This window comes from Typopeltis vanoorti, chromosome 17 (assembly GCF_054136105.1).
Source record: "Typopeltis vanoorti isolate ZY-2024b chromosome 17, IOZ_Tvanoo_1.0, whole genome shotgun sequence".
Lineage (NCBI taxonomy): Eukaryota > Metazoa > Arthropoda > Arachnida > Uropygi > Thelyphonidae > Typopeltis > Typopeltis vanoorti.
Window position 1 is genome coordinate 51,722,620 of NC_143565.1, and position 14,504 is coordinate 51,737,123.

Consider the following 14,504-nt stretch of genomic DNA (forward strand, 5'->3'; position numbering starts at 1 on the left):
AAAAAAGACAGAAAATGTATTTCGGTAGAAGAAAAGATGGCAATTCTGCAACGTGTAAATTGGCATGCCGGAACACGTGTGCATTTAGCATAAGATCTTGGACTGTCTGTGTCCACTTTGAACACGATAGAAAAAAACAGGTCAAGCATTGAACTCAATGCAAAGCAATCTGGTGCTAAGTCAAAAAAAAAAAAAAAAAAAAACGAAAAGCAAAAACAATCAACAATTAAAGATTTTTTTAAATAGATAAATGTAAGTACATTGTAAATTCATTTATTTTCAGTTATTAAATTTTGTAATCTAGCATGTAGACTCACATACTAGCAGTAAGTCATCTTTTAGCCTTTTTTAATCTTTTTTTACATTTCCTGCGATTTGCACTTTTTTCCATCAGTCCCCTGAAAAGTGTAAGAAAGGGGTTTTACTGTATATAACATACATATAGCGGCACTCAATGTTCAAAATATTTCCCTTTTGCCTTCACGCACGCTGAAGTCTGTGAGGCCATATTTCAATGGTGGCATGCACAAGATTCAACAGAAATGCTGCCTCTGCTCTCTCCAAATCCACCTTCAGCCTGGCATTGCTGGGATCTTGTTTCTTGCAGTCTACTCTCTCAAGCTCCAACCACAATTTGAAGTCCAACAGATTCAGATTGGGACTTCCTTATGACCAATGAGCGATATGCAGTCAGGCACATTCGCCTGCAATGAGTGTTGTGTGGTTTTCACCTTGTGTACAGGAACTGAGTCCTGTTGGAAGATTCACTGCCTACCATGAAACATGTTGGTCATGGGCTGTACCACCAGTTCTGGCATGGTATCTTGATGCATTTTTGTGGGGGGGGGGGTCTCGATACCTTTCTCACAGAAATGCAACTTGGTACTCCTTGAAATGCCCCCCCCCCCCCCACACACACCAAATCATATGAATGCAGGGGTGATGACCTCTCTGAGTCCTGGGTGCTATGGTATGTGCTGTGTGACCAACTAGGTCACACATCTGATCTTTATGGCAGTTAAACGACTCGTCAGTGGTGAACATCTTCTCATCTGTGAAGAGTATATCTCAGTATCTGTTGTTTGCATACCTCCAGAGAAGTGATTTTATCACCGTCTGCTGCATAAGTTGTGGTGTTAGGAAGTGTCCAGTAGAATGATGATAGACTCTCACCTCCCCCAGGTCATTGGTTAGTACAAATGATATTGTTCAATTCTAAACATTCATCTCTCACAACATCACTTTCCACATTCTCACAGGGTTATGGTGGAGGCGTGCCTTCACAGTCCTCACAGGTTGTAATCTTACACAGCATGGTTGACCTGTTTTTTGTGGTCAGATGCATCTTCTACTGTAGCATTATAACAGTTAATATCCATAAGCACGATGATCACACTGATCCTGAGTGTTTTTAGTGTGTTGAAAATAACAGGATTGCATTCCAACCTTGTGAAGTGCCAACACAGGTACACGATTCTCATAATCTCCCCACTGCATGTTAACCTGTACAGCTAGATACCTCTCTCTTGATAAACACACATGTTGGCTGTGCAAAGTGCCACTAATGGAATCAGGCTCATGCAATTCTGTGGGCTGTGTGGTGATGTGCAGAAGTTGTAACAGTATTTATGGCAAGGCTGTGTAATTTTATGACAGTACAGACTTATTCAAGTTGAAATTGGTTAAGAAAGTTGACATTACAACTCTAACTTATATAACCAATTAATCAACTGGTAAGGTAAAAATTGCCTCAAAGTCAAACAGCAAGACATAATTGTCATATTACCATTAATAATAAAAGTAATTTTAATTTAAATAACACAATTTATCATGTTTCCTATAATTTCACAAAGGAAGAGTATTTACACCGAAATTTATATACAGTTCAGTTCATTATCATTATGTAACTCTTGGTTTACATATTAGTAGTGACAAAGTGCATTATCACTACTAACTGTGATCATGAAACTGTGAATGGGTTCAGGGATTCCCTAGAAATCTTATGTAATGCTCTTTCCTCATGATATTTCAATGTACCGAACTACTCCACACAATAGAACTCCACAAATGCACCATCAACTTTCCATTTATGAATGACATAAACAGTGGTGTATTTCAGTATGCTGAGATGGGTAGCAGTGTCAAGGACAGAAAGACCACTGATGCGACATCCAAATACCATCTCCATGTATGGAAGTCTGTTAGATCAGCTGAACATGGCATCATGACATCAAGTACAGTGTAAAACACACAGCACACCCACATTTTATTACTAGACTTACGGAGACACTTCCTGAATATCCCTGAATATTCACACTTGGTAGGATCTGAAATTTGCATGATGGTAGTAAATAAGGTGTCCAAATACTTTTGTTAATATTGCCTGTGTAACCATCGTTTAAATTTCAGCAACAAAAAGATCTGGTATTGAATTTAAAAAAAGTAAATTCAAATTACATGCAATAAAATTTGAGATCTGGCATGTTTCTTTAATTTTGTCTACTGCCCTATTGTGTTTTCAGCAGTATGATACAGGCTCCTTTGGCTCCACTGCCTGATAATCAATTACTAGTCTTTAGTGACAAGAAGAACTTGTTCATGTCACTCTACTCTCTCGCATCTATCAAAGTACATGCAGCTGAGTTTTGGAGAGAAATTATGTAAACAAATGCTTCTGATTTTTATTTATGCATCTCATAATGGATGATTTTCTCATTTGAGATATATGAAGTATCTAGAAGAGGATTCACTAATGGAGACTGATTTCATTTTCATTTTTCTCAGCTAATTTTTGTTTAACAACATCAGAAGTAATCGACAAATTCTTTACATTATATGTCATTTTAATACTGTTCTACTAATGGGCCAATAACTTTTTGAAAATAGTAAATGGTTTATTTTATTTAGCTTTATAATCAGTTGTATGAAAAAAGCACTGCAGGTGTTTAAACATTTTAGAATACATCGTCTTTTGGAAAGCAGTTGGTGTTGCAGTCTGTAAGTCCGTGTCACAGCTTTTATTTTTATTTTTATTTTTTTTTTTTGTGAAAATCAAATGTGCCATGAAATCTAAATCTCCACTTTAAAAAAAAGGCCTCAAAAAGCTTGTAGTAAAGTAGAGTTTCTGTCGGCAGTTTGTCAGAAGATTTTCTATACATTACAGAATGCAACTTCGTTTTTGTAGCATGATCACTTGAATTCCTTGAGCCATTTGTCTTGATTGTTTTTAGTTGATGGCACAATAGAACTCCTGTGTTTTTAATATTTTCTGGTCCCTTACCTTCAGTTTTACACTTCAGAAAACTAAAACTTGTAGTTTGCTTCATTTCCCGTCATTTATTGTCCATGAATAAGGATGAATTTACATATATATGTTAAAGATACCAAGCTATTTTAAACCTGGTTTTACTGGTTTTACTCCATTTTCCCAAGTAAGCAAACAGACAAACAAGTCAAGTTTGCACCTGCAAGTGTTGCAAGTCTAGCTGATCCTGCACGTAGTGCAAGACCAAGGCAACTCATGGTAAAAGTAGAATAAGCTCTGATCACTAATCTTAATATTTACCCTTAATGCAAAGCACATCTCCTGGAGGAGATGTATGATGCTTTGTATTAAAGGCAAGGGGCCACTATCCAGACCGGTTTTGACCTTTATTGAGGTCTCATCAGTGGGAGCCAGGCTAGAAATATCAAGATTTTAGTAATACAGAGCTTTTTTACCTGAACAAGTTACCATAAGGTCTTATTAAATAAAAATCTCAGGAGGAGATATAAATGTAGAAAGTATTTTACCTTGGGTATAATAAATGTTAAAGATACCAAGCTATTTTAAACCTGGTTTTACTCCATTTTCCCAATTAAGCAAACAGACAAACAAGTCAAGTTTGCGTCTTGATAACATTGAATAACGATAACATTATTCTCTTATCCTATACACAGATCACAGACAGATTAGAATACTGAAATTAATATCCAAGTGGCAAACAGGGCATAGAACAACAAGCTTTGCCAGATTAATCCTGAAGTTAAACTTTATTCAAATCAGAGTTAATGCAGAGTTCATAGAAAGGAAGTTGTGTTTGTTCATCTCCATTTAGGTCATATTCATCTCATCTCATACATTCCTTCCCATAGAGCAGTGATCATATGCCTATGTATGAGTATTGTTCATTCACTCATTCATGATGTCTTAATCAACTTTCCTGATTATTTTAATTAGTACAATCATTATATATTAATAGTAATCTCCCTGAGCATTATGCATCCAGGCAGATTTTTTCTGATTTGACAGATACAATGTATATGTTATGCCTAACTGGTAATTAATTTACGGAATTAACAACGCATATAAAGTATATTAATTAAAGATAACTTTAATGAATCACTTCTATATTTCGGCAATGTCACATTGCCATCTTCAGGAACAAAAGATATGGTATGTGCACTAAGGAACTAACAAAGCAAATGAGGAAGAAAGTAAGAAACTAATTTTGTTCCTAAAGTCCTAATGGTGCCCTCTTGCGGGCTAGTTTGGTAGTCTTGGCAGTTGGGCTGAAGTTCTCATAATGAAAGTCTCCCAAATTTGGGGCAGTTTCATGCACCCAAATTTTTTGAGGTTAGGAACGTTTTTTAGAGCTGCTGAAGATTCTTTGAATAATCTTTCATATTTAAACTTGCTGCGATGGATTATTTTTGTTTTCTTCCAACGAATTTTATGGTGGGTATCTAAGGCATGGTCTGCCAGCCCAGAGCGGCATGTAGTCTTGGTGTTCTGAAATCCTGATATTTGTTGTTCTGCCTGTTTGGCCAAAGTAGGACAATTTGCAGCTGCAAGGGACCTGGTATACACCAGGTAGGTCTAGGGGAAGTGGTTGGTCTTTGGTAGAGCGGATAAGGGATGCCAACTTTTTATATGGTCTGTAACAGGAAGTAAGGTCATATTTTTTGAGGATATTAGTTATTTTTTCAGAGGTGCCCTGGATGTAGGGGATAGTGATAGACTTGGTGTAGTCTTTATTGTGGAGGGGGGTTGTGGTTTACAGGTTTTAGTATTTTTTGGATTTTTTTTGGGGTTATAGCCATTGGCTAAGAAAGTGTTGAGGATGTGGTTTAGTTCCATAGTCAAGGCCTTGTCATCTGAGCAGATTAATTTTGCCCTGTTATATAGTGTTTTTATCACCCCATATTGTTGTGTGAGGGGGGGGATTGCTGGTGAATGTATCTGCCAGTGTGGGTGGGTTTTCTGTAAACAGAGAAAACCAAAGATCCATCAAGCTGGTGGGTGATTAAAGTGTCTAGGAAGGGGAGGGTGTTGTTTTCCTCTTTTTCTAAGGTGAATTGGACTCTGGGATGTTGGTTGTTTAAGTGTGTTAGGAAGGAGTGGAGTGTGTCTGAGCCATGTGGCCAAATAGCAAACACATCATCCACATAACAAAGCCAAATAGTGGGTTTTTGTGGGGCGGAGTTTAAGGATTTCTCTTCAAATGTCTCCATAAAGAAATTGGCCAAGGGTGGGGAAAGTGGTGAACCCATGGCTGTCCCCTCTATCTGTTTGTAGAACTTTCCTTGCCAAACGAAATAGCCTGAGTTCATTGTGAACTGAAATAGGGCTGAGATATCGGGAGGAAACTTGGCTTGGATGAGCTCAAGGGTTTTGTTTGAGTGGGACATTAGTGAATAGGGAGGAGACGTCAAAACTGACCATTATGTCAATGTGTTGGAGTGTGAGGTTTTCTATACTGGCTTTAAAGTGGGCTGAGTTTTTTATGTGTGATGGTGTGTTGCCAGTGTAGTGTGTGAGCGTTTTGGCTAAATGTTTGGCTAATTTATATGTGGGGGAATCAATGCCATCCACTATGGGAAGCCATGGCACATTTTGTTTATGTATTTTTGGGAGTCCATATAATCGGGGGGATCTAGAGTTATAAGGTTTAAATTTGTTGGTGACTTCCACAGGCCAAGAAGTGACTTTCTTAAGGAGTCTGTGGATAGTTCTAATCTGAGAGCTGGTCGGATTATATAGGTAATAGGGGAGGTAAGTAGTACGGTCTCGTATTAAAGAATTTAGTTTACCTTTGTAGTCTTTTTGATTGAGTACCACAGTGGCGCTTCCCTTATCAGCTTTGGTGATTACTATTTTTTTGTTGTTTTTTAATTCTTGTAGGGCTGTATATTCGTTTTTGGATAAGTTGGATTTTGGAGGTTTGGCTTTAGTGAGAACACCGACTACATCCAGTCTCACGTTGTTGGTGATATGGTTAGGCAGGTTGCGAATTCCACGCTCTATTTGGATCATGATTTCTTCAGCAGGTATCCTTTTAGGAGCTATGGCGAAATTGTGACCACGTGAAAGTGCGGTGAGTACTTCAGGCTTTAAAACTGCCGACGAGAGGTTGACTACTGTGTTAAGTGATGGCTGGGGTACAGAAGTAGAAGTCTTTGTCAGGTTTTCGTATTTTTTCACGTGCCGACTACGTATTTTTTCGAATTCCTTTCTTGCTGATGTGCATGAGATGTCATGAAGTATAGACCATAGATCAAGGCCGAGTGTGTTAGAAAGCTCTTCCTCTAGCGCCCGTAAGGTTTTGTTTTCGTCGGCAAGGAGAACGCGCGTCGCGGTAATTTGTTCTCTTAACAGGGCGAAGCTAGTGCGGTTATAAATGCGTAGAGCTTTCTCGGAAGTAAAACGGTGCTTCAATTTGACACAGTTGGGGATCACTTTGTTATCCCGGCAGCGTTTTAGGAACGTCAGACAATTTTCACCACTTTCCCCACTTTCCACTTTCCCCACCCTTGGCCAATTTCTTTATGGAGACATTTGAAGAGAAAGCCTTAAACTCCGCCCCACAAAAATATAGAAGTGATTCATTAAAGTTATCTTTAATTAATATACTTTATCTGCGTTGTTAATTCCGTAAATTAATTACCAGTTAGGTCTAACCAACGTATAAGTCTTACTACTAGAATATATGTTATGCCCTATAAAAAAAATTAGATCAGCAACATAAACATCAGGGCAATTAAAAATAAACAATGGCCTGTCACAGCCAAGTAACTTGACTTCATATGATCCTACTCAATTTTGAGATAAGGTGAGTGATTCACCCTATTTGCTGTGTTTGCTAATTGCAGTTCTTTGGAATGAATTATAAATCTAAGTTTCTGGGAACAAAATCCTTTCCTTCCACCTCCATATGAGACTGGTCTCTTGCAACTAAAAACTTGTTTATAAAGGTTTCTTTTATTCTAGATGAATTCTTACTCAGATCTTTCCTTCCAAAGAGCATTCTGTTTGGTGATTGAGCTGTGCATATTTTTAAAATTGTTGTTATACATCTGAACTAAAGTGTTTAGATGTGTAGCAACTTCCTTGAACCGAACCCTATTGATTCAGTTAAGATTACAACAGTTGTAATACTTATGTTATCTTTAAACTGTACTAATATATTTCATGATTGATATTTTTATTTATCTATACTTTTATGTTTAGTATTTAAAATATTTCTACCCTGAAAAAATTAATAACTACAGCCAAGATATTTTAAATATCATTTTATGTAAATTCTAAATTATTTATACCATTAGACTCTAGGATTGACCACCTACCAGCATATAATTATCTGTTTACATATCAGTTGTACTTCATTTGTTTATTATTTTAATAATAAAAATTACATTTTATTTCATAAAATATTTTTAGGAGATGAGTAATTTGCAGTACATTTGTATATTACTTTAAATGAAAATGAAGTAAATTTTGTAAATTAGTATTGTCCTTTTCCATGTGTTATATTAGAAATAGCTTGGGTTTATTATTATTAAAATGATTTATTTTAGCTGGATTCACTGGAACAAGAAGCTGAAAAGATTCAAAATGAGCATCCTGAGGTAGAGGCTTTTTGATCAATTATTATTATTTTTTAAACAGCATTTTTGCTTTGGTGTATGTAATTATTTTTTAATTTATAGTAAAATTCATAAATTATAATTAATTATAATAAAATTAATATGATAGCATGTAGACCCATCTTTTTCCTAACTGACAAGGGGATAAATCTTTTTGTCCAGCTGACATTAGCAGGAATATTATTTGGCACCATTTGTCTCCTCTGTTTCATATGACATGGACTTTCAACACCACAAGAACAAAATGAATGTGATCCTTTATTATGCTATGCCAGTATTTCTGGATTTCACAGCAGCATCTCTCTCTCTCTCTCTCTCACACACACACAAAAAAAAAGCTATTATAGAACGCAAGGTTCTAACAGTTTATTGACTGCAAAAAATAGTTCAAAATTTAAATAGACAAAAAAACCAGTATCCTCTCATGATGATACCATCTAGTGCTGGGTTTGAAGTATACAATAGTTGAGTTATAGGTGATATTGAAATGATCATTTCCTAATTATTGGTAATAATTAATGTAACTGTTTATCAGCAGTCCGAAATATCAATATCTGAGGATTTAATTGCTGATTCTGACTAAAAAAAAAAATAGTATTTCAGATTCATAATGTTTTCTATGTAGCACTAATTTCCTTCCATTTAATCCTGTCTGAAGGACTGGGCATCTGCTAATCTCAAATGGTCATATTGATAGTGCTGTTTTTTATGGTGGATGTTACCAGTGCTTCCAGTCTGTGCATAGTAGGGCTAAGTTGTGAACCCACTAAACACTCCTAAATGGGTCAAAAGGATAGAGTTTGTACTGAGGAGAATGCTGTTTTATGCACATGACTTCAAAGTGGTGCAAAGATTTTATCTGCTAATTTAATGACCTTTTTTAGTTATCTTACATTAGCTACTTAGGTGGAGCCTTTTCAAATTGTCAGTTATTGTTCAGTTAGCTTTGTACCGAAGATGCATTTGATACTCAGGCGAAAATTATACTAATAAATAATATTTTACGTGAGTTAATTTCTGTATTATAATTTATTTAAACATTAAATCCTGTAAAATCATTACCAATGTTTTCATCAGGAGAATTATCAAATGCCAAGATAGGCCAGCATATATGTTAGAGCATTTCTTTACTGTTGATACCTACACTTTCTCCCAGTCATTAGCAAGGAACCAAAGCACTTATTTCATCTTAAATTCTTCAATAAATATATCTACAAGCTTGCAACATTTACATCTGACAAATATTTCATTAAAAGTGAGCAATACTAAACCTTCACAGAGTATAACATTCCTTGGTCTTGGGGTTAGTAATGAATGTACAGTTGGTGGTAAACACACTGCATAAATGCATTTATTACACAGAAGTTCAGTTCTAGAGTAAGTTGAATAGTTGTCAAGAATGAGATTTTTGCCATTTTGCAAAAGACTTACAGATGTGCAGTGAGATAGAGCTTTAGTGTCTTTGAACTATTGTAACATAATCTCTGTGACAATCCATCCAATTTTTTGCACTGTAACTTACAGTAAATTTAAGTGCATGTCCAAGGGTCTAATTTAGTTTTTACTACTACCGGTGACTTATATCTGTACCTCCCTGCCTGCTGAATTCGTTTGAGCATCCTAGGATAGTAATTCTATCCTTACATTGTCTGAATTCTGCAGGCCTTTCTTCACCCTCTGCTGTTAATATTCTTTGCAGTATGCAATGCAAATATAATGCAGCTTTATCAACATTAATACACATGCTGGGACTGAGGCTCTCATCAGGCTATAAATTTGCCAAATTCATCCACATATTGGATAGCTCTTTGGCTGTAGACCATTTTTCACAACAAATTTTATGGACAGAAATTCCATTATACTTTTTAAACCTATAAAGCCATCCTTCACTACAGTTGCACTGACACCAATCAAGTGAGAATGTGCTTAATTATTTAAGCGAATGTGTAGTGGTAATGAACTAGGTGAACAGGTGCTTGCAGGAATTTTAAGCGTGTTCTCATAATTTTGTCTGCACTAAAGGAGGTGCTAGACCATCTGTTACCAGAAAATCGATGGGATACCTGTAATATAATATTTTCTGTTAATTTCATTACAGAGAAATTTTTTCATTGTCCCTATTCCAAGAAAAAGTCATCTTCATATGAACTTTCAGAGTTGTAATAGTTCAGAATACTTCTGAAATTAAAACAACACTTTGAACTCATGATTTTGGCAATTTCCTACAAGGATTTCAATAAATTTGGCAGTAGTTCCATTAAGGACCACTTCTTTGAGTGCTTTTTAATGTGTTTAAATAGTTGTTTAATTGGCTACTGGTGGAGATTGAACTGCCCACTCAGTCTCCAAAAGTTAGATAGGGTATAAAGGCCTCGCCTACTCCCTATAAGGGAATAAAAGGTGTTAGCTGATTTATTTTATAGTTTCTTTTTTATGGAGGGGCAGAATCAAGGCAAAAACAACTGACTAGTGGTGTGCCACAAGGTTCAGTTCTGAAACCATTACTGTTTAATTTGTACATAAATGATTTAGGAAATAACCTGAAAGGAAATATTCAGTTGTTTGCTGATGATGCAGGATTAGGTAGAGTAACAGTTAATCAAGGCAATGTGGAGAGTGTGGAGAGCTTGCAGAGCAATTTAAATAGACTGTGAGTATGAGCAAAAGATAATGTGTGTCAGTTTAATGTGGAGAAATGTAAAATTATGCATTTTGGGATAATAGACTAGATGCTGTGTACTGCAGTGATGGAACTGTACTTCAGGAAATAGATGAAGCTAGAGATTTACAGGTAGTAGACAGAGAGATAAAGTTTACAGGACTAAGGGTTGCTAGGGTAGCCCATAAGATTACTTGGCTGTTGAAGAACACATTAACATGTAGAGATAAGGAAGTTGCTATTCCTCTATAATGTATTGTAGTCTTATTTGTATTTGTATTTATTAATAATATTAGTTATTTGTAATCCCTGAAGATGTCTCAGTGACAGACAAAATATTGGAAGCATTAAAATTAGTTTTAATCCTTTCCCAGTGCTGAAAATATTCCGTTAAACCTCCAACATGATGTCCTGATATCATCTTTAACAATCTTTTATGATGTATTCATTCCATTTGTCTAACTCAACAGTAACATCATTATAAAATGCAAGCAAGTTGATAAAACATGACTTTCCCTTAGTAAATCCATGCTGTACATTGCAGAGTACAGATTCTCTGTGAATCCATTTCTGTATGCAAGTTCTTAACAACTTTGCCAAAATCCATTCCACAGACACTGATAGGTCTATAGTTGTTACACCAGTCTTTATCCTCTCCCTTGTGCAATGGGATTATCATGTTCTTTCCACTCCTATAGCATCTTCTGTGTGCTATTACTCAAATTATACAGCTAGGTCAAAGGAACAGCCAGTTCATCTGAGATCTCTTTAAGCATTAGTACTGATATTCAGTTAGTCACTATTGCAGGATTCATATTCAGTTTATGCAGCAGCTCTAGTACCTCCTTATACACCTGAGTTTCTTTTGTAAAATTTCTCAGGATATGTGACTTTCTAACTTATGTTCGTTTTTACGTTTTTTTGTTTAGGAGAATGTACTTAAAGATTAATTTCTGTAATAATCTTGTAATTGGGAGAAAGTATTATCGACTGCAATAAAGATTTATATCTATGCTTTGTGGATTACAAAAAAGCTTTCAATAATGTTAATCACTCCGTTTTATTTGATATTGTGCATAAAATAGGAATAGATGAAAAAATTATCAGACTGTTGTTCTGATAATTTTTAAGAAACAAGGGTTAGATTTGAAGGAGAGGATACTGAATGGATCCCCATAAGATAGGATGTGAGGGAAGGGTGTAGGATGTCCTCACTCCTTTTTAATGTCTATACTGAATGGATGATGAGGGAAGCCTTGGAAAATCTGAAGGATGGAATAAAGATAAATGGACATCTGATAAATAATATAAGATATGCAGATGATATTGTACTTATGAGCAAAACAGAGAAAGGTTTGCAAAGAATTTTGAATAGACTGAACAGTGGAAACGAGAGATATAAAATGAAAATAAATGTTCAGAAGACAAAAGTGATGAAGATTTCATGGAAAGGAAATGATGGGATGGAAATCACTTTGAATGGACAAAGAATAGAGAATGTAAAAAGTTTTGAATACCTTGGGAGTTGGATAACAGATGACAATAGATCTAATTATGAAATTAAAAACAGAATTAAAAAAGCAAAAGCAGCATTTTTCCAAATATATCAAAAATCTGAACTGAAATCTGAAATCTGAACAAACAGTTAAAAGCAAGAATCCTCAAGACAATGATCTGGAGTGTGGGGACGTATGGATGCGAGTCCTGGATCAATAAGGAGATGAGTGACCGATTGAATGCATTTGAAATGTGGTGCTTGAGAAAAATGTCACATATCATTTTTATGGATCGTATCAGCTGGACTGAAAGAGTGAGCAATGAAAAAAATTCTTAAAAAGTTCTTAAGAGATTCAAGGTGAAAGGGACTGTATATATCCAAAGAAGAAAAGTACCGTTTGCAGGACATTTGATGAGAGGTTCTTCTGGAGAGATCCCCAGAATAATATTGCAGGTGATGGTGGAGGGAAGGAGAGGAAGACCCCAACTGCAATGGAAAGATAGCATCAAAGACTGGACGGACAAGCGTCTTACAGAAGCAAGAGATAGAGAGGCATGGAAGTGGACTGTTCATCAGCTGCAACCCTCTTAAAAGAGGAGGCCACAGGATTAGATTAGAATCTTGTAATAAACCTTTGTTAAATGTGGTTCATGACATCATCATGTAACGATATTAACTCATGTTAAATCAGTAAGTCTAATTATAAAAATAGTGAAGAATTCTAAGAATTGCCATGGATAGAGAATTCCAAAGACATGCGAAGAATGACATTAGCATGTCTGAAGGTCAATACATGATCATTTTCGAGAGACACATGCATGCACACAAGGAAAGTCCAAGCGTATATAAGGCAGGTCGTCGAGGTGGAAATTTGTCTTCGGGTTTTCTAAGCCTTCTCTTACCTGGGTCCACAGTCACGTGAGGTTATTGTTAGGAATTGAAACAGAAGGAAGTTTGTCTTAGGGTTCTCAAACCTTCTCTTACTTGGGTACACCGGCATGCTAGGTTTGCTGTCAGAAATCAAAAGAGAAGCATCCTGGGTTCTGAGTCTTCTGCTTGGGTCCATCGCCACGTGAGAAATATTGTGTCGATCATCTTGAAAGGAAAGAGCTGTACATTACTGCCAAGGTAAGCGTCCTGTACAGCAAGGAATAATAGGCAACTCGGACAATGAAGAAATTAGCGGGAAAATCAGGAACAAGGCGGTAGACAGAAAGAAAGACAAGAGAAAGACTTAAGTGCAAACAAAAGTTACCGTGAAAGACAGTTCTGAACGAGAATTGTAAGTAGTTATAATACTGAACTAGCATGTATGTCAAGTGTTTATGAGATAATGTATATTAATATTGAATTAGGCTTAAACAAGGTATGCCTTATATTCAGTTAATGTTATGCTAGATTGTGAATTAGCTTAGAACTAAGGTTAGATTAGAAAGAATTGAGACTATCAAGAGAATTGTAGCGACATTGTTTACATATGTGAATCATTCTGTAAATATTTCCTTTTGACTTAATTGATTTGTGAACAACACATTGGATTGATTCTGTCAATGCACTATCCTAAAAAATTCGAACCTTCATAAGATAAAGTTTATGGTATTTATAATTAAGCCAGGATTAGTTTCAAGTAAGGATATATAAGTGGGGAATATAAACGATATCTGCTTTGTCTTTGATTTAAGATCTTATAATCTCACATTCAATATATGGTCTAACTGGCGCAGTCATAAAACAAATAAATTTGTTAGACTATAGATCATGGGAAATAAGATATAGTAGAAATAGATAGATGGCGGCGGCAGCCGAGTTAAGGTCATCCATTCCAAATAAGTAAATAAAAACAAAGTAGGATAATATAGAATACCGAACATTTTATATAACACTTACTCCAGTGTAGAGTTAGCTTTAAACTCCACGTTGCATGCACCACATTGATAGTTTTTAGCAAAATGGACACTCAGTAGTGGAACAGTCTCTTCTGCCTCTGCCACTTGCATACCATTTGCGTTCATGAGTTATTTTTTCACATTCATTCTTTATTTAATCCTTAGGCTTCCCACCTAACATCTAGTCATAGCTGTTGGGTGGGAAGCTTAAGGATTAAAGTTTCCCAAATCTTGAAAAGTTTAACACAACCATATTTATTTAGATTAGGTTGGTTTTTTTTTTTTAATTTGCTGCTGATTCTAAAAAAATTTTTTTTCCAACTACTACTCTACAACTATGATACTCTCCCCCCCCCCCCCCACACACACACTTCCTTTAAGGTTAAAAATGGTCTAGTAGTGATTCCTTTTGTAATGCATGACATTATACACTATATAAAAGGGCATTAAATGCTGGGCATTATGGGATATTAAGGCAACTTGATACTGTCAATAGTCTCTGTAACACTTTAGTAAAGATTAAAACAAGAATTATAATTTCTTAGTTATTCACATT

General features: G+C 35.8%; 1 protein-coding gene across 4 annotated transcripts in view; it reads left to right on the top strand.

Annotated features, from left to right (window-relative positions):
- Positions 1–14,504, top strand: part of LOC150097387 (spectrin beta chain-like) — a 795,721-nt gene that overhangs the window by 387,828 nt on the left and 393,389 nt on the right. For all 4 annotated transcript variants that reach the window (XM_090407783.1, XM_090407784.1, XM_090407785.1 and 1 more), the window contains exon 21: positions 7,837–7,887. In XM_090407783.1, coding sequence (XP_090263909.1) covers positions 7,837–7,887 — 51 coding nt within the window. The remainder of the gene's footprint in view (positions 1–7,836; positions 7,888–14,504) is intronic.